We start from the raw sequence: 19,750 nt of genomic DNA, 5'->3' as shown, positions 1-19,750 counted from the left end.
ATGGTGGCAAGAGAAAAATACTTTGACTTGTTTTTTGTTTGTTTGTTTGTTTTTTCCCCATGGGGGAGAGCTGTGGATTACAGCCTAGGGTTTGGCCTTATTTGATTAAATCAAAAGCAGGCAACCTTTATGCATCCCCGTATTATTTTTAAACCTTATAGGTCCCTAAAATCTCAAGTTTTAGAGCCACTGATACAGAACACCAAAAGCATAATCTCACAGGTTAGGAGTGCAATAATTCAGACACCCAGAAGAATATTATGAAAGCTCTGGGTTTAGAGAGCTAAATAAATAAGTAAATTCAAAAGAGTGCTACAAGAAATGTATAAATGACCTGGCAGCCTGGTCTTTCAAACTAAAACCTGTATTTTCAACTGGGAAGGCACTGGGAAACTCCATTTTCAATATCACCACTTATAATTCCATGGAAAGCATATGATGACTTTCTTAGTATTGTAATTATCATTTTAAAATTTGAGGATTCAGAATTCTGTGAGTATAACGCTAGATTACTTAAAGTTATTACTCTATAAATGATTAGTACTGACCTTTCAAATTAAATGTGCCCCTTTGTTGCTTTTTCTCGCCAAAGAAACAAGAATAGCTTCCCATCTGTTTGCTGTTAATGACGGCGACCCTAAAGATAATTTATTTTATTAATACAGGCTTAGTTCTCAAAAACGCTTCTTAATGAACACCAAAAGACTCAGCCTTTAATCAAAATTTTAAAAAAGAAACAATTCTGTAAATGTGCAAATTAGAGTATTAGCATACCATTCAAGCGACAGCAAAGGAAAGAATGCTCAGTCAGCAAAAGTATCTAGAATTTAACCGATTTCATACAGGTTAAAATCGTGTATGCTCACCTATGTTGGGTATACAGGATGCCTCCCGTTGCATTGACGAGATAATTACCCTCAAGTAGTTTATCACCTTTCTTCCAAGTCACATTTACTGAATTCAAATCTCCAGATGGTGTGAATTGGCATATGAGCTCCACATTAGAAGGTCTTTCTAAAGTGATATTTTTTTCTACTGGCATATTGGAGTGTTCTACTAGCCACAAAATAAAACAAACGAAAAAAGATGTACAAGTTACATTTAGGGAAAATTCAACATATAAAAAGTTTAAATAATCAACAATAGTGCTATATCTACAGTTACCTAATGTAACATTCCTTTGAAGCATTATTCCTCTGTCAACACAGATTTGGTTCCCTTTATTATTTTCTTTGATAGGCATAGCTGGAAAAAAAAGGTTTGTTGCAACAGTAATAGAATCACAAAAGCCTAACTCTAAGATCTTAATCTACTCAAACTCTTGCTAGCTGACAAGGATATAGGGGGAAGAGTTCTATTTAAAGAAGTGTCATATGCTCCTGACCGGGTAGAAACAGTACAACTGGAAACACAAAAACTAGTGGGAACAGATGGAGAAGGCAATGGCACCCCACTCCAGTACTCTTGCCTGCAAAATCCCACGGACGGAGGAGCCTGGTAGGCTGCAGTCCATGGGGTCGCTAAGAGTCGGACACAACTGAGTGACTTCACTTTCACTTTTCACTTTCATGCATTGGAGGAGGAAATGGCAACCCACTCCAGTGTTTTTGCCTGGAGAATCCCAGGGACAAGGGAGCTTGGTGGGCTGCCGTCTATGGGGTCACACAGAGTCGGACACGTCTGAAGTGACTTAGCAGCAGTGGGAACAGAAAGGAGTGACTGTTGTAACTCCTTTTACTGATCATGCTATTGGTAGTTACTACAAGAATGTTTGTGATTATACTTTGTATGATATACTAATTCTCTCATTTCCAGTTTTCTTAAATCCGTAAGAACTTGTAGGAATGGGATAAAGATGCAGTTGTGGGACAGAAGAATTTAAATAAACATCCTGCAATTCTGAGTTTTCACTGCATTTGAAATACCAGTACAATGCCATTAGGTGATATATCTATATATTAATAGGAAGATGTAAACATTTATTTATATATATATATCAAACTTTAGGAAGATACATAGAGCCGACTTATTAAAATTTTGAACAGTGGTAAATTAAAAACAAAAATCAAGTATGCACACTGCTCTTTCTATACTAATTGTACCACTGGTAACCAAATAAGAAAGAAGGATAACTTTCTCTTTATAGAATTTCAACAAATAAATGCAGAAATCACAGGAACAGGCATTTTGCATCAACCGCTGCAATCATCTCAACAACAGAATTGTGTGTCTGCTGAGGAGGAATACCACATTACCTAAGAATTAAGTTTGTCCAAAAAAAAAAGTAAAGTGGAAGGGAGCCCTAAAACTAAGTCTCTCAATCCAATTACTAGTTTTTGGGAAATACAGAGAATAGAAAAACATTTTAAAACATGCATTTTAAAAAAAGTAAAACAAATTATAATATTTAGGGATGTACACCTAAGTGACAAAACAATCTTAAAAAGCACGGAAGAGACTATACAAAAATCAGACCAGTGATGCTTACTTCTACTGGGAAGGAAGAGGCTGGGTTTGAGAGAGGACATTGCTTTATAGAAACACATTTTCCATCTCATGTTCAATAGTATAGTATCATTAAAAGCGTAATACAGAGCCAAAACGTAGAAAGAAAAAAACTGAATTTAAAACAGCATAACATCACTCTTAATTACATTTAAAACTTTACAAAAATGCTTCTTTAAGCAATCAATGGCTAGGTGCAAAGTTTTTCGAACAGTGAAGTACAGCTAGTGTGAAGCGCTTTGTGAGCGAGCACATGCTTGAAATGACTACCCATGTAATTCCAAAACTGCTGAACTGAATTTTATGGCCAAAAAGCAAAACAAAACAAAACTCCTAGGTATGGAAAGACCTTAACAAAATCCAATTATACAGGAGAAAAAAATATGAGTCAGGTAAAACTGAAGGGATTTATACATTTCAGCAGATGTACATGCACAAATTATACTAGGTACTAGTAACAGGAGAAAATGTTTCTAGATCTGCTGTATTTGGTCCTGAGCTTCTGTTTTCTGTAAATTTTCCTCGCTCTAGGACAGCCATAAATCCTAGTCCTGTCTGTCAAAGAAATCTACTTCTTCCTAAGAGTCTCTGTCTATAGAATATTCTATCCTGCCACATTACAGAAAGTGCTTTCTCTTGGGTTAAAAATGGCCTACTTAACCTGATGACTTCTTTCCAAGCGTGTTTTTGTCTGATGTCTTCGAAACATCAGATGTTGCCAGAGACTACCTCTATGTGCTCAGTCATATCCAACTCTTTGCAACCCTATGGACTGTAGGCCACCAGGCTCCTCTGTCCATGGGGATTCTCCAAGCAAGAATACTGGAGTGGATTGCCATACCCTCCTCCAGGGGATCTTCCCAACTCAGGGATCGAAACCAAGTCTCCCACATTGCAGGTGGATTCTTTATCATCTGAACCACCAGGGAAGCCCCACTCCTCAAAATTCCCTTTGTGTGCTCAGTCACTAAGTCATGTCCAACTCTTTGGGACCTCATAGTCTATAGCCCACCAGACTCCTCTGCCCATGGGATTCTCCAGGTAAGAATACTGGAATGAGTTGCCATTTCCTTCTCCATGGGATCTTCCTGACCCAGGGATGGAACCAGTGTCTCCTGTATCTCCTGCATTGGCAGGAGGATTCTTTACCACTGAGCCACCTGGGAAACCCGAAATTCCCTTAACTTTGCTCTTGTTTCACAATCCTAACATTGTGAAAATGTGTACATTAATTAATGTGTACATTAATTCTTCCAACTACCCCTAAATGTTGTTCTCCCTTGGGACTTTGCTCTCTAGTCTTTTTACTTTTCAATTTGACCTTCCCATGTTGGACTCAACTATTATTTCTAATATCCTTTATTTGTAAAACTGTTAGCTCCATTCAAGACTTTCTTCCTGACCTCCAGGCCCACAGCTCCAGCTGTCTACTGAGCATCTAAATCTAGATATCCCAAATGTTCTTCAATTTCAAAAGGGCCAAGGGAGATGCATTAGCCTTCTCTTCTCCTGACCCCTAAGAAAATCACATCCAGTAGAATTCAGTTGATTTTTATCTCTGAAATGTAAGATTTGCCCAGTTGTCTCTAACCCCCTTACTTAGAGGCTTTGATGAGATTGAGAACATGCTACTCTCAAAATATGGCACCTTGGTATACTAACTATCTTAAGCTGAAGGAGTTTGTGAAAACAGCAGAAGCAGGAAGGTCACTGGCATTCCCCTTGCCCACCTCTCCTGAAACAGCTCATAAAACCCTGATGCAAAGGTGCCCTCTCTGTACCTGGGGCAAAGGAGCATCTTTATCTCCAAAGACAAAGGGACACATAGAAGAATTCTAACAACAGGATTTTCTAAATTTCTCCCAGTTTATTACATGTATCTCATACTCTCTATCATATTCTCCTACAACTATTCACTTTTCATCAAGCCTAGCACAAAAATATGCAGATTTAACTGTTTCCCTGGGTCTTCATTTCCTTATGAAGGATGTGTGTCACATAAAACTTACATTAAATTAATATTCATGCTTTTCTCCTATTAATCTACTTTTTCAGTTTAATTTTCACACCCAGTCAGGGACCCCCTAAGAGGGTCCAGGAAAACCTTCTCCTCCCCTACACTTTCATTATCTTTCACCAGGACCAGAAAAATGACTTCCTAACTTCTCTTGACTACAGTTCCTCTTCTGCTTGTTCTCTATAACAACAACAAAGTTGTCCTTCTAAAGCAAAACTTGGATTATTTATCTGCTCTGATTAGATACCTTTCATCTGCCAAAAAAGGGGGGGGGTATTCTTTTTCTTTTAATCATAGAAGGAACACTTACCATGAGACCTACCATCTCATCTGTAGGCACACTGCTGTATAGTAGAACTGACTCATCTTGCATAACTGAAACTTAGTACATTTGACTAATACCTCCCCATTTCCCCCTCCCACTAGCCCCTGGCAACTACCACTAAATTCTTTGCTTCCATGAAACTGTCAGTCACTCACTTGTGTCTGACTCTTTGTGATCCCATGGATTGAAGCCCACCATGGTCTTCTGTTCATGGAATTCTCCAGGCAAGAATACAGAGGTGGGTAGCCATTCTCTTCTCCAGGGGATCTTAACTTAGGGCTCAAACCTGGGTCTCCTGCATTACAGGTGGATTCTTTACCATCTGAGCCACCAGGGAAGCCCTTGCTTCTTTGAATTTGACTATTTTGGATACCTCATGTCACAACAGCCAAGATACAGCAACACTCCATCCATCCATCAGTGATGAACAGACAAAAACAATGGGGTATATACAAACAGTGAAACATCACTCAGCCTTAAAAAAGAAGGTAATTCATTCAGCAACAATATACAGCAACATTGATGGACTCTAAGGACACCATACCCATCGACACCACACCATGTGAAATAAGGCAGGCCCAGGACAAACACTACACAGTTCCACACATATGGAGGGGTCTGCATCTCTGTAGTCTCTGCTCATAGCAGTCACAGCCTTTGCTGGTACTGCATGGCTCCTCAGAAGACTGAACTGGTTTGGTTTATTCCCCTCCTTCATTTCTGAAAGGAAAGCTGAGTTTGTAAAGAAAGTCTCAGGAAGTCAAAATGTCTAGGACATGTGGCAGACATGAGCATGGTGGACATGTGGACATGCACCATCACTCAAATCTCCAAAACACCCTTTCATATCTGACAAAACTCTGCTTTAGGGATAAAGTCTTTGTAGACATCTGTGAATCTCTTTCCCAGGTCTGAGTTGAGTTTATTCCTGCTGAATGCTGCTCATCCCAAGTCTTAACTTCTGCAGGGTTCCCCTGTTCAGAGCGAAGAGAGCTGGGCCTCGCTGCAGGGCAAGAGATGCTCAAGGTCAGAGAACCCAGAAAAGGCAATTTGATTCTTGCATTATATCTTTGGCCCCTCATAAGGCTGATGACAAACTTTTCTGGGGAGAACTGGCAGAGAGATGCCGTGCCATTATCACTCCTAGCAGGAAGCAGTGTAGAGGTATTTATGTTCCAGAAGGTGGTTCCAGGGCACCACGCTCTTCTTGGTGATGCGGTTAACTGGAGCCTCCCAACATAGCAGGAAGTTAGAATATGAATCATTCCCCCATTTCACAAGAGAGCGGCCTGATGTCAGGGGCTCTTGTAGGGGGAGGGCAAAACAAAGTATACTGGACACTTCAATTTCCCCATTTATAAAATGGGACAATATATATTTTATGAGACAATAGAAAGGATTAAATGAGCTATCATGAAAAAGTAGTAGTCATATAACATAGTAATTGCTGAATAATTACCCACTTCTTTCCTCTCACCATTTATCTCACTGGGGGTTATAACAAAGTTATCATGTATGTTGCTAAAAGTTATATATTAATTATATCATTTAATCCTCACAGCAGTTCCACAGTGTTAAATGCCATTATTCTCTCACTATTTCATGGATGAGGAAGCTAAAGCAAGCAGAGTTTGACTATCTTGCCCAAAATCAACCATAAATATAATAATAGCAGAAAGTCTCAAACTTAGGTGTGGCTGAATCCAGATTCTTATAACCAATAAATAGTATATCCCAGCTCTCAAAGATGTGAAATGCTCATAACAATGGAAATAACTTCATCACTTTCAAACTACTGAACCAAGATTTTAAATGAAAGAAAACATTAATAGAAGATGAAACAAATTTATAACATAACAATATATTTCTTCTGCTTGCTCCTCAGAAGAAAAGCTGTGACAAACCTAGACAGTATATTAAAAAGCAGAGACATCACTTTGCCAACAAAGGTCCATATAGTCAAAGCTATGTTTTTTTTCAGTAGTCACGTACAGATGTGAAAACTGTACCATAAAGAAAGCTAAGCACTGAAAAACTGATGCTTTTGAATTGTGCTGGAGAAGACTCTTGAGAGTCCCTTGGACAGTAAGGATCAAACCAGTCAATCCTAAAAGAAATCAACCTTCAATATTCATTGAAAGGACAGATGCTGAAGCTGAAGCTCCAATACTGATGGGAAGAGCCAAGTCATTGGGAAAGACACTGCTGATGGGAAAGACTGAGGGCAGGAGAAGAGGGCAACAGAGGACGAGATGGTTGGATGGCATCATTGACTCAATGGACATGAGTTCGAACAAACTCCGGGAGATAGTAAAGGACAGGGAAGCCTGGCATGCTGCAGTCCATGGGGTAGCAAAGAGTCGGATACAACTGAGCAACAACAACAAAACAATACAGCAGTGTGGTACTAGATGAATGATGTGATTAACATTTTTAATTAAAAATTCTTTTCTTCTCCAGTTTGAGACACAATTGCCATATAACACTGTAATAAGTTTACAGCATAATGTTCTGATTTATGTACATTATGAAATGATTACCATAAAAGTTTAAGGGACATCCATCACCTTATACAGATAGAAAATAAAATGAAAAAGAAAAAATATTTTACTTCCATTAAAACTGCAGGGTAGTCTTTCTTCTTGCCAAGTCACTCTCCAAGCCTTAACTGTTATCTCACTGCTTTTTATATATGCTAGTGTTTCTGCAGCCTAATTTCCTTCCCGTGAAGAAATCACAAGCATTAAAAACATGTAAAAAGTTTTATCTCTAATATGAAAATATTTTTGGTTAGCAAAAAAAATAGTCTGTCTATTTAACTCAATGGACAATGTTTCAACTTCCCCAAAACTCCACAAGTGCAATGCATTTCGGCTGTTTTACTGTGTTATAAAAGCATCCATGACATCTACATCTCTCAAACCATACTCATTTGCTCAGTTCCAGAATTATATTTTTAAAAAGAATGTTCTTTAATTCAGAGTAATTTACCTCTGTCCCAATACAGTCTTAACATTTTAAATGTATATGAACCTTTCTCAACATAAAAAAAAAACTGCATAAAAAATTGGCAAAGGACCTGAACAGAAACTTTTCCAAAGAAGGCATACAGATGGTCAACATGCACATGAAGAGATGCTCAACATCACTAATCATAAAGGGGCATGCACATCAAAAGCACAGTGAGATATCACACCTATCAAAATGGCTATTACCCAAAAGCCAACAAATAGCAAGTACTGATAAGAACGTGGGAAAAAGGGAACCCCTGTGCACTACTGGTGGACACGTGAAGTGGTGCACCCATTATGGAAAACGCTATGGAGGTTTCTCAAAAAATTAAATATAGAAACACCATACAATCCAGAAACTCCATTCCTGGGTGTTTATTCAAAAAAACAGAAGCATTAATTCTAAAAGATACATGCACCCCTATATCCACTGCAGCATTATTTACAATAGCCAAGATATGGAAGCAACCTAAGTGCCCAATAAGAGATGATTGATAAAGAAGATGTAATCTACACACGCGCACACACACACAGGAATATTACTCAGCCATAAAAAAAATAATGAAATCTTGCCATTTTGCAACAACATGAACGACTTAGAGGGTATTATGTAAACCAAAGTAAGTTAAAACAAGACAGTTCCATTTGCAACACGAAGGACCTAGAGGGTATTATGCAAACCAAAATACGTCAGAGAAAGAAAATTACTAAATGATTCCACTTCTATATGGGATATAAAAAGCAGAACAACTGAACAAACACAACCAACCAGAAACATAGTCACAGAAACAGAGAACAAACATATGGTTGCCAGAGGGGAGGTGGGGAGAGGGTTGAGAGAAATAGGTGAGAGAGAATAGGAGGTATGAACTTTCTTACAAAATACAGAAGTCACAGATGAGAAATATACAGTGTGGGGAATATAGCCAATAATAATGTAACATCTTTATATGGTTACAGATGGTGTAGACTTAACTAGACTTATAGTGTTGATCATTTTGAAATATAGAGAAATATATAATCCCTGTAATATGCACCAGAAACTAAAATAGTGTTGTAGTGTTATACTTTAAAAACAAACAAACTCATAGAAAAAGGTATCAGACCCGTGATGACCAGAGGCGGGGGTCTGGGGAAGGGAAACAGGATGGTGGCTAAAAGGTACAAACTTCCAATTATAAGATAGGTAAGTACTAGGGATGTAATGTACTTCTTGCTTCTTCTGTCTGCCCTCTGTTGGATGAGGGTAAGAGGCTTGTGCAAGCTTCATGATGGGAGGGACTGCCTGTGGGGAAAACTGGGTCTTGCTCTGATGGGTAGGGCCCTGCTCAGTAAATCTTTAATCCTAGGTAGAGCAGTGTTCCGTTGCTGTTAGTTGTTTGGCCTGAGATGACCCAGTCCTGGAGTCTACAGGCTCTGTGGTAGAGCTAATGTTGATCACCAAGGGGACTTATGCCAACACGTGCCTTCCAGGATTGGTGCTGCCAGTGTCCCGGTCCCCACAGCAGGCCACTGCTAACCCATGACTCCACAAGAGACCCTCAAACACACATAGGCAGGTCTAGTTCAGTCTCCCGAGGGGTCACTGCCCTTTTCCCCTGGGCCCCCTGCACAAGGTTTTGTTTGTGCCCTCAAAGAGTTTCTGATTCCCTGGATCCCATGGAAGTCCTATAATCAAATCTAGCTGGCCTTCAGAGTCAGATTCTTTGGGGATTCCCAGTCCCTTTGCTGTATCCCCAGGTTGGGAAGTCTGATGTGGAGCCTAGAACCTTCATAACATTGTAAGAAATTCTTTGGCATTACTGTTCTCCAGTTTGTGGTTTGCCTACCCAGCGAGTATGGGATTTGATTTTAATGCGATTGTGCCCTCCTACTGTCCTGCAGATCAAAAAGCAACAGTTAGAACCAGATATGGAACAATGAACCGGGTTCAAAATTGGGAAAGGAGTATGTCAAGGCTATATATCGTCACCCGGCTTATTTAACTTAAATGCAGAGTGCATCATGCGAAATGCTGGGTTGAATGAATCACAAGCTGGAATCAAAATTTCCAAGAGAATTATCAACAACCTCAGATAGGCAGATGATACCATTCAAATAGCAGAATGTGAAGAAGAACTAAAGAGACTCATGATGAGGGTGAAAGAGGAGACTGAAAAAGCAGGTTTGAAACTCAACATTCAAAAAACTAAGATCATAGAAACTGGTCCTATCACATCACAGCAAATAGATGGAGGAAAAGTGGAAATAGTGACAGATTTCATTTTCTTGGGCTCCAAAATCACTGCAAACAGTGACTCAAGCCATAAAATTAAGACACTTGTCCTTGGGAAAAAACAATGGCAAACATAGACAGCATATTAAAAAGCAGAGACATTACTTTGCCAACAAAGTCCATATAGTCAAAACTATGACTTTTCCAATTCATGTACAGATGTGAGAGTTGGACCATAAAAAGCACTGAGTGCTGAACAATTGATGCTTTTGAATTGTGGTGCCGAAGAAGACTCTTGAAAGTCCTTGGGACAACAAGGAGATCAAACCATTCAATCCTAAAGAACATCAACCCTGAATATTCATTGGAAGGACTGATGCTAGAGCTGAAGCTCCAATACTCTGGCCATTTGATATGAAGAGCAGAATCATTGGAAAAGACTCTCATGCAAGGAAAGATTGAGGGCAAGAGAAGAAGGGGATGACAGAAGATGAGATGGTTGGATGGCATCACTGACTCAATGGACATGAGTTTGAGCAAACTCTGGGAGATAGTGAACAACAGGGAAGCCTGGTATGCTACAGTCCACGGGATGGCAAAGAGTTGGACACAACGTAGCCACTCAACAACAACAAAAAGGGATGTTATCCTGTTCAACAGGATAAACATGATTAACACCTGCTGTATGTTATATATGAAAGTTGTTAAGAGAGTAAAGCCTAATAGTTCTCATCATAATGAAACTTTTTATTTTTTTGCTCATACCACATGACTTGCAGGATCTCAGTTCTCTAACCTGCAATTGAATCTGGGTCACAGAAGTGAAAGCCTGGAATTCTAACCACTAGGCTACTAGGGAACTCTCTTAATTTTTTTATCTGCATAGGATAGTGGCTATTCAATAAACTTATATGGTAATAATTTCATGATGTATATAAGTCATATTATGATGTATACCTTAAACAGTGCTATATGTCAATGATATCTCAATAAAACTGGAAGGGGAAAAAAAGTATGTGGACCTTTAAGCCATTTGTAACCTTCCACTCCAGTACTCTTGCCTGGAAAATCCCATGGACGGAAGAGCCTGGTAGGCTGCAGACCATGGGGTCGCGAAGAGTCGGATACGACTGAGAGACTTCACTTTCACTTTTTCCTTTCATGCATTGGAGAAGGAAATGGCAACCCACTCCAGTGTTCTTGCCTGGAGAATCCCAGGGAGGGGGGAGCCTGGTGGGCCGCCGTCTATGGGGTCGCACAGAGTCGGACATGACTGAAGCGACTTAGCAGCAGCAGCAGCAGCAGCAGCAGACCTTAATGGGTTCATTTAGGAATCATATCATGTGAAATAAAAATCTACTTTGTTCTTACATTTAAAAAAAAAAACAAATGGAAAAAGCAAATTAAAATTTTTCACATAGGACAGTGTTTCCAAACATGCTTTAAAAATAGAAACTCTTATTAAAAAGAGGTAAGTACATTAAGGACATTATGCTAAGTGAAATAACCCAGAGACAGAGAAAAAAATACTGTATGATTTCACTAATATGAAAGTGAAAGTAGCCCAGTCATCTCCAACTCTTTGCGACCCCATGGACTGTATAGTCCATGGAATTCTCCAGGCCAGAATACTGGAATGGGTAGCTTTTCCCTTCTCCAAGGAATCTTCCCAATCCAGGGATCAAATCCAGGTCTCCCGCATTGCAAGCAGATTCTTTATCTGCTGAGCCACAAGGGAAGCCCAAGAATATTGGAGTGGGTAGCCTTTCCCTTCTCCAGCAGATCTCCCCAACCCAGGAATCGGACCCAGGTCTCCTGCATTGCAGGCAAATTCTTTACCAATTGAGCTATGAGGGAAGCCCCTTCATTAATATGTGGAATCTAAAAAGAAAGTCAAATTCAAACAAGCAGAGAGCAGAATGTTGATGTTATCAGGGACAGAAGAGGGGTGGGGACGGGGTGATCAAAGGGTATGTATGAGGTTGCAGTTACATAGAATGAGTAAGACTAGAGAGTCTAAGACTTTATAGCTACTATATATAGGCATAAAGACTATAATTAATAACTCTGTATAGAACACTGGAAATATGCTAAGACAGTAGGTTTCAAGTGCATTCTTCACACACAAAAAATGATAACTATGTGAGAAGATGACATGTTAATTAGCTTGACTGTAGCAACATGTATGTGTATGTGTGTATAGGCATGTTGTGTATCTATGTACAAATTTTAAGTGTGTGTGTATATATATATATATATATATATATGTGGAAAATTTTAACTAAATAGACATTCCAAGTCAAATGAGATTTAAATCACAGGTGACAACAGAGTATGCAGTTCAGTTCAGTCGCTCAGTCATGTCTGACTCTTGGCGACCCCATGAATCGCAGCACGCCAGGCCTCCCTGTCCATCACCAACTCCCGGAGTTCACTCAGACTCACGTCCATCGAGTCAGTGATGCCATCCAGCCATCTCATCCGCTGGCGTCCCCTTCTCCTCCTGCCCTCAATCCCTCCCAGCATCAGAGTCTTTTCCAATGAGTCAAGTCTTTGCATGAGGTGGCCAAAGTACTGGAGTTTCAGCTTTAGCATCAGTCCTTCCAAAGAAATCCCAGGGCTGATCTCCTTTAGAATGGACTGGTTGGATCTCCTTGCAGTCCAAGGGACTCTCAAGAGTCTTCTCCAACACCACAGTTCAAAAGCATCAGTTCTTCGGCCCTCAGCTTTCTTCACAGTCCAACTCTAACATCCATACATGACTACTGGAAAACCATAGCGGGATTATAAAAATACTAATATTCTCCCCCCCCAAAATAATCCATAGATTCAGTTAAAAGTCAGTCAGATCCAAAAAGGATTTTTTATGGAACTTGGTTCCAAACAAAAACTCCACTTGAAAGAGTAAAAGTACAGGAATTAGAAAAAGCTAGTTTTTGAAAAAAAGTAACAAAAGTATAATGTTTCAAGAAGTAATATTAATTTGTTAGTGATGCTGGAAAACACCAAGAAAATTAATGATATAAAATAAGCAGAAATTTTCAGATTGCAAGTTGGAAACAGTAGACCAGAAAATCAACTTAATTACCATCAGATTTGTTTTTTAATGGGTTGTAAGATAGAAATCATCAAAGTGTAACACATCTATTACGTGTGGGTGTTGCTTGACATGTGCATGCATGCATGGTAGTACATCAGTTCACAAGGTAAATCGTTCCTTACTTTGTAGAGCACTATTAAAAGTTTGAAAAACATTTAAACGGTAGAGAAACAAAACAGCATAGGGGAATTTGTAATATGATCAGGGTGGTATTTCAAAATAGTAGGGAAAAAAAGAACTATTCAGGCAAGGATTTAGGGACATTTGGGGACATATATAAAATGTCTATATAAAATAATACATCTATATAATAATGTTAGTGTTCTATCAGACACAATACAAAGAACCATGTTTTAAATGGTTTAAAAATGGAAGGTTAAAAAACTCCTATGAAAATATTAACAGAAATGTGTAAATAAAATTTAATACACAATAAAAAAAACATGTAAAAAATTAAAGAAAGAATATTTGCAATTTTTCTAAAAAGTAAAAATTACTACTCAAAATTTATAGCTGTCTCATTTGTATAAACTGAAGACCATATAAGCCCAATGGCTTCCCTGGTGACTCAGACAGTAAAGAATCTTCCTGCAATGCAGGAGACCTGGGTTCCATCCCTGAGTCTGGAATATCCCCTGGAGAAGGGAATGGCTATCCACTTTAGTGTTGTTGCCTGGAGAATTCTATAGACAGAAGAGCCTGGCAGGCTATCATCTCTCGGGTCTCAAAGAGTCAGACACTACTGAGCAACTAACACTTTCACTTTTTTCATAAGCCCAATAGACAATTGAATAAATGATATTAACATATAAATGCACACATATACATCTAATTCCAGAATGCAAATTAAAACAACAGGTAGACCTTTTCATGCTCATAATAGCAAAGAGTTTAATAACATCAAGGCTGGTCAGGATCTAGAGAAAATTATACTCAAATATGCAAACGGGGGGAAGGATTAAATTATCAAGATACTTTGGAGGCTAGTTTGCAAGTAGGTGTTAAAATGTGCATAGTTTCTAATTCAGCAATTCTATTTTGTGGTATTTATCCTAGAAGAACACAGACAACCATGCCCAGAAAGAGATACGTAGAAGTGTCTGTTGCTCTATGGTTTACATTAGAAAAAAATTTAAGCAAACTAAGGTCTCTTGAGAGAAAAATACCCAAGCCTGTGTATCTATACTGTACACACAGCTAAAAGAACATGCTACATGCATAGATGATATGGCTAGAGCCCCCAGAATTAATGTTGGAGGATGACCAAAAAAAAGCAATTTTCAGATGGATACATATGGGTTTATAATATTAATATTAAAGAATAGCCAAAAATACTATATAGCTTCTATGGTTACTACACACATAAACACATACATTGTACAGAGATTACCACTGGCAAAAAGAGAGAGATCTGAGAATGGAAGCAGTGAATAGTCAAGTCTGACAAGTTTTGTTTTTATCCCCAGAAGTTCTATTCAGCTATTTTTCAAAAGTGATTTTTTTTCCCTTTCAGTTTTACTGAGACATGCTTGACATACAACCCTATGTAAGTTCAGTGTGTACATCATAATGACTAGACCTATATATATTGGAAAATGATTATCCATCACCTTATACAGATACCCCCCAACATATATATATATATATTTTTAATAGCATAATGTTCTTTTCTCATGTTTCAAGTATTGCTTCCTTCACATCCTTCCCCGGTATTCTAGAGTCTGAAGTTCTAGAAGGTGTAATCCCACTGCTCCTTAGTGGATGCTCAGTGTTAGAACTGCTTCACTGCACTTCACATTTCTGTCTCGCAAGCAGGTCCAAATATGAACTGCACAGCCAAGGAGAACGATTCCTCCTTCCACAGATGTTTTTCATTTGCTTTCCTGCAGAAGTATCACCTGTCAGGGTCATTTTTGTGTTATTTCTCAGGTTGGAAGCTCCTGTATCATGCAAGTAACGTAAATCTGAATTACAGCCTCAGGGAGAGCAGGCTCTTGTCTTAGAAAACTCATGGAAATCTTTTGTTTTGGTGCAGAACAAAGCTACAACCAAGAAGCCAGCTGAGCATCTCCTTGTGCTCATCAGCTGTTTTTTACACTATGTGAATCCTTTCTCTGTGTTTATAGAATTCTGAGGGTTTTCAGCTCCAGCTTTCTGGGGCTTTTCAGTTCCAACTCCCCTCTTTGCCTAAATTCAAGGCCTTGTTCTAAGTCTGTGGCTATGAGAACTCAAGTGCCTTGGCAACAAACACAAGGAAACCTAATATGACATCAATTCACAATTGGATCCCTAGTCTAATTATAATTCTTGACAAACAACTTAAGTTAATTTTGCAGTGTTTGCCTTTATAAACTTCCCCATTTTGTAGTCCAGTAGAACACAATTCAAGTGCTTCCTGAATCTGTCTCCTGGGCTATAGTCTTCCATTTGGCTCAAGTAACACTCTTTTCCATTCCTATTATAGACTCGTTTATTGATTATATCTTTTGGCAGTACTTAGCTATATACTTAAAAGATTTTATATTTAAAAGAATGAATGTTGCTATATTTTAGATTTTCTAGATGTGTCAAGAGAACTGTCAGATTCTCTAATTTATTGTGGGCTAGAAATAACATTTTAGTATTTCTTCAAATGAATTCATTTTTATTTATGTAATTTAAAATTCATTAAAAGATGCTGGATACATATCAGAGAAACAGAAACAGTACTTCTCTATTTGCGCTTTACTGGGGACATAGCTTTTAACTTAATTCTCAAAGATGGGGAGGATCTGAAATCAGCAAAAGGGCAGGGAAAAGGCTTTTAATTGATCAGGTTCCCTGTCCCACTTATGCTCAGCACCATCATCTAACTTTTTGGTGAAATTTTTTATTAAATGTTAACAACCATGTGATTATTAAATCATCTGTCTCCCCACGCTGAGGGGACAGGGAACAGTAATACAGCTATTCTTTTTTATGTGTCAACCAGTGGTTTACAATTGAGGATAATTTTGTCTACTAGGGGACATGTGACAATATCTGGAGACATTTTTGGTTGTCACAACTTGGTAGGTGCTGCTCAAATGTAGTGGATAGAGAGGCCAGGGATGATGCTAAACATCCTACAGCGCCCACAACCATGCACCCCCTGACCCCAGCAACAGAGAATTATCCAGCCCAAAATGTTAATGTTTATGATAATGAGAAACTCTAGCGTAAAACAAAAGCTGCTGACAGCTACTATCAATTGTGTTACTATGACGGATCCCTCTTCCACCTTCTCTTTCACTCTCTGTATATATTAGGATTCACAATCCTTTTCCTCTCTACATCAACAGTCTACATAAGATTTGATAACTGGTGATCTGCTTCTGAGAAACATCCTAAACAAGTACACCTCACTGGAATCATCCTCAGATCTTCTCAGCAACAAAGTGTCTGAGCAGCCAAATGTAAGAGACAGTTGTTTCTTTCAGTTCAGTCGCTCAACTGTGTCCGACTCCTTGTGATCCCAAGAACCGCAGCACGCCAGGCCTCCCTGTCCATCACCAACTCCCACAGTCCACCCAAACCCATATCCATTGAGTCGGTGATGCCATCCAACCATCTCATCCTCTGTCGTTCCCTTCTCCTCCTGCCTTCAATCTTTCCCAGCATCAGGGTCTTTTCAAATGAGTCAGCTCTTCGCATCAGGTTGCCAAAGTATTGGAGTTTCAGCTTCAACATCAGTTCTTTACGTTTTCACAAACTCACTGACCAGTCACTTAAGCCTGGAATCTGAATCCTAACCCTAGACTTCCTGTCTAGCTGGTCTAAACACCATGGCTGCCTTTCCCTTCCTGGACTAATCTTTCCAAATTTTACTCTGTGCTTTAATATACTCATCTGTCCCTCCAATGCCTGCTTTGTCTACCTCCCTGTCTCATCAGGTCCTTGCCAGGACAGCTAATCACATCTTAAAATGGTAAATAAAATGTGCCAGTGGGGACAGCCTATGCCAGCATTACCAGGGTAGTCAAGAAAACTGCCAGCAGATGTTTTGATTGTAACCTCTTTGGTTAAATTGTAACACACTGATGGAGACACCGATCACTAACATACACAGAGGAAGAAAAAAATAAAACAATAAAGAAACACTCTGATTGCTGTAATACAAACAATGACTTCTGAATATTGACCCTGGGAAACCTAGCACAGTGATGTAAAAATAGTCCATTATTAAAAGATCAATTTTGAAACCCAGTGGTATCAGACAACTGGAAAAAAAGCATACCTTATTCTTAGGTCAGTTATACTTTTACAATATATCCACTATCTAAGCAAGTGCAATTTCCATGACAAACCTATTTAGCAAAGAACAATTAAAATACCCTCCTTTTCATTGTTTTTGAAACTTTTTCCATAGTCTCAAAAACAAAGCTAAGTTTCCTTAAAATAGGTATAATTATATTAGGAACACTGTTGAAAGAAATGAGTAACTGGGCATTAAGAAAGGCTGCGTACATAGTATAATGGTTAATAGCATAAGCCCCTGGTGCCAGAGAGTCTGGTTTGAAAATCAAACTCCCAACTTACCACCTGTGACTGTGGTCCATTCACTTGGTCTCTCAGTGCTTCTTTTTCCTCATGAGCAAGTTGCAAATAGTAGCAGTATCTATTGTTTAGGGTTCTTATGAGGTTTAAACTCAGTTATGTGTAAAAATACACATCTAGACATTACCTTGTATCTGTTAGGTAAATTACTAGCAATATTTTTAAAACATAAAACCAGTAGACAATTTGCTATCATGACTCAAAGGTCACACTGTTCACTCTCCAAGGCACAGGACCTGTTTCTCAGTCTCAAGCATCTTTGAGTCAGTATGCTATGAACTGGAGCCAACTCTACAACCAATGTCCACATTTAGATCTCTCTAAAAGAGACATTTTGTCCCAAAAGAGATGAATTTTTAAAAAGGCCACAGGAAAAGAGAAAATAATAAGCAACAAAACAGAAATGTTGCTAAGCACAATTCAAATAAACAAGGTGAAAATATATGAAAACATTCTCTTCATGAAGTACCTTAAAACTCCTAGTGATAACAAGAAGAAGAAAGCCTATGGTTCCTAATAAACTTGAGTACACCTTCAGATTTAAATTCTATATTTCAATAAAGGCAGTTCCTAAAACCAAACTTTTAGATACAAAGGCAACCAGAACAACAGCCTACCATAAAAAGGGTCACAGCTCAGAGACGCTGTGTTTCAAAGAAAAGTGAAAGTGAAGCTTGATCAGTCTTGTCCAACTCTTTGCGACCCCATGGACTATACAGTCCATGGAATTCTCCAGGCCAGAATACTGCAGTGGGTAGCCTTTCCCTTCTCCAGGGGATCTTCCTGACACAGGGATCAAACCCAGGTCTTCTGCATTGCAGGCAGATTCTTTACCAGCTGAGCCACAAGGAAAGCCCAAAGTTAATGTCATTTTTTTTTTCTTTTTTGAGTAAAATCAAATCCACACTTAAGGAATAATTATATTCCAAACATCTACTGCAATAGGGGAAATGCTGCAAGCTTTGGATCTACAGGCATCTCAACGTCAAATAGAAAAAAACAATTTTATAAGAAGGGGTAAGAGGGCTGGAAGGAATCCTTGAGAAGAAATGAAGCTTTTACCCAGTGGTAAAAGCAGACAGCACCACTGGACTGGGGTAATGCATTTACTGCTTACACAGACTGGGGGCAAGCCAAAGTCCAGGGGTCTGAGAGGAAAAGAAAAGCATGACTCAAGTTTGATCAGGCCAAGGTAGACAGGGTGTTGTGTTAGTTGCTCAGTCATGTCCGACTCTTTTGTGACCCCATGGACTGTAGACAACCTCTGTCCATGGAAAACTCAGGCAAGAATATTGGAGTGGGATGCCATTCTTTCTCCAGGGGATCTTCCTAACCCAGAGATTGAACCTGGGTCTCCTGCATTGCAGGCAGATTCTTTACCATCTGAGCCACCAGAGAAGCCCTAAGGCAGACAGTGAGTAATGGATAGTTGTGGACACCTGCTGTCTTGGATACTGTATGAACACTGGTTTTAATAGCAGTATCAGAAAAAAAGAGTGGCTAGGAGTGAAACCCTCCAAACAGGTTAAGTAAGTAAATAATCAGCCTGACATCAACTAAAAGTCCAATTTTTACTCCTTCTGTGGGCACCTGATCCTTCTTGCACCTGAGCTCCACTATACAGGATAAATGAGGGGTGTGCTCCTGCCAGCATTACCAGGTTAATGAATAGATGTGCAAACTTATGTCCTTACATAAATCTCTCTTAAAGAAACACTCCATCCTAACAAAGGAAACCAACCATTAAAACTTGTGAAAAGTAAACCAACAAGCAGCAACACAGGAGTGTGGTGATTCCTTTTTACAAGACGGAATACACTCCAAATACTAGAGTGGGGACATCTGGAAACAAACAGGAGTGGCACAAAGGCATATAGATGTTCTTCTGTCAAAAAATTCACTGCGAACATTCCAATGGTATCAGATTTCAGGGAGGGCACACCTTTTACTCACATTAAACAGAAACAGGGAAACCGTTCTTAAGACTAGAGGACAGTTAAAG

The 19,750-nt window shown here is 39.0% G+C and overlaps 1 protein-coding gene across 11 annotated transcripts in view; it reads right to left on the bottom strand.

Annotated features, from left to right (window-relative positions):
* Positions 1 to 19,750, bottom strand: part of EMB (embigin) — a 169,955-nt gene that overhangs the window by 63,558 nt on the left and 86,647 nt on the right. For 8 of the 11 annotated variants that reach the window (XM_024981475.2, XM_024981476.2, XM_024981474.2 and 5 more), the window contains 3 exons: positions 1,165 to 1,245; positions 867 to 1,056; positions 549 to 637 (listed from right to left, as the gene is read on the bottom strand). In XM_024981475.2, coding sequence (XP_024837243.1) covers positions 549 to 637; positions 867 to 1,056; positions 1,165 to 1,245 — 360 coding nt within the window. The remainder of the gene's footprint in view (positions 1 to 548; positions 638 to 866; positions 1,057 to 1,164; positions 1,246 to 19,750) is intronic. The other 3 variants (XM_024981468.2, XM_059878886.1, XM_024981473.2) reach the window with 3 other exon arrangements.

This window comes from Bos taurus, chromosome 20 (assembly GCF_002263795.3).
Source record: "Bos taurus isolate L1 Dominette 01449 registration number 42190680 breed Hereford chromosome 20, ARS-UCD2.0, whole genome shotgun sequence".
Classification (NCBI taxonomy): domain Eukaryota; kingdom Metazoa; phylum Chordata; class Mammalia; order Artiodactyla; family Bovidae; genus Bos; species Bos taurus.
Note: the sequence above shows the minus strand (reverse complement) of the source record. Positions and strands in the feature narration are given on the sequence as shown.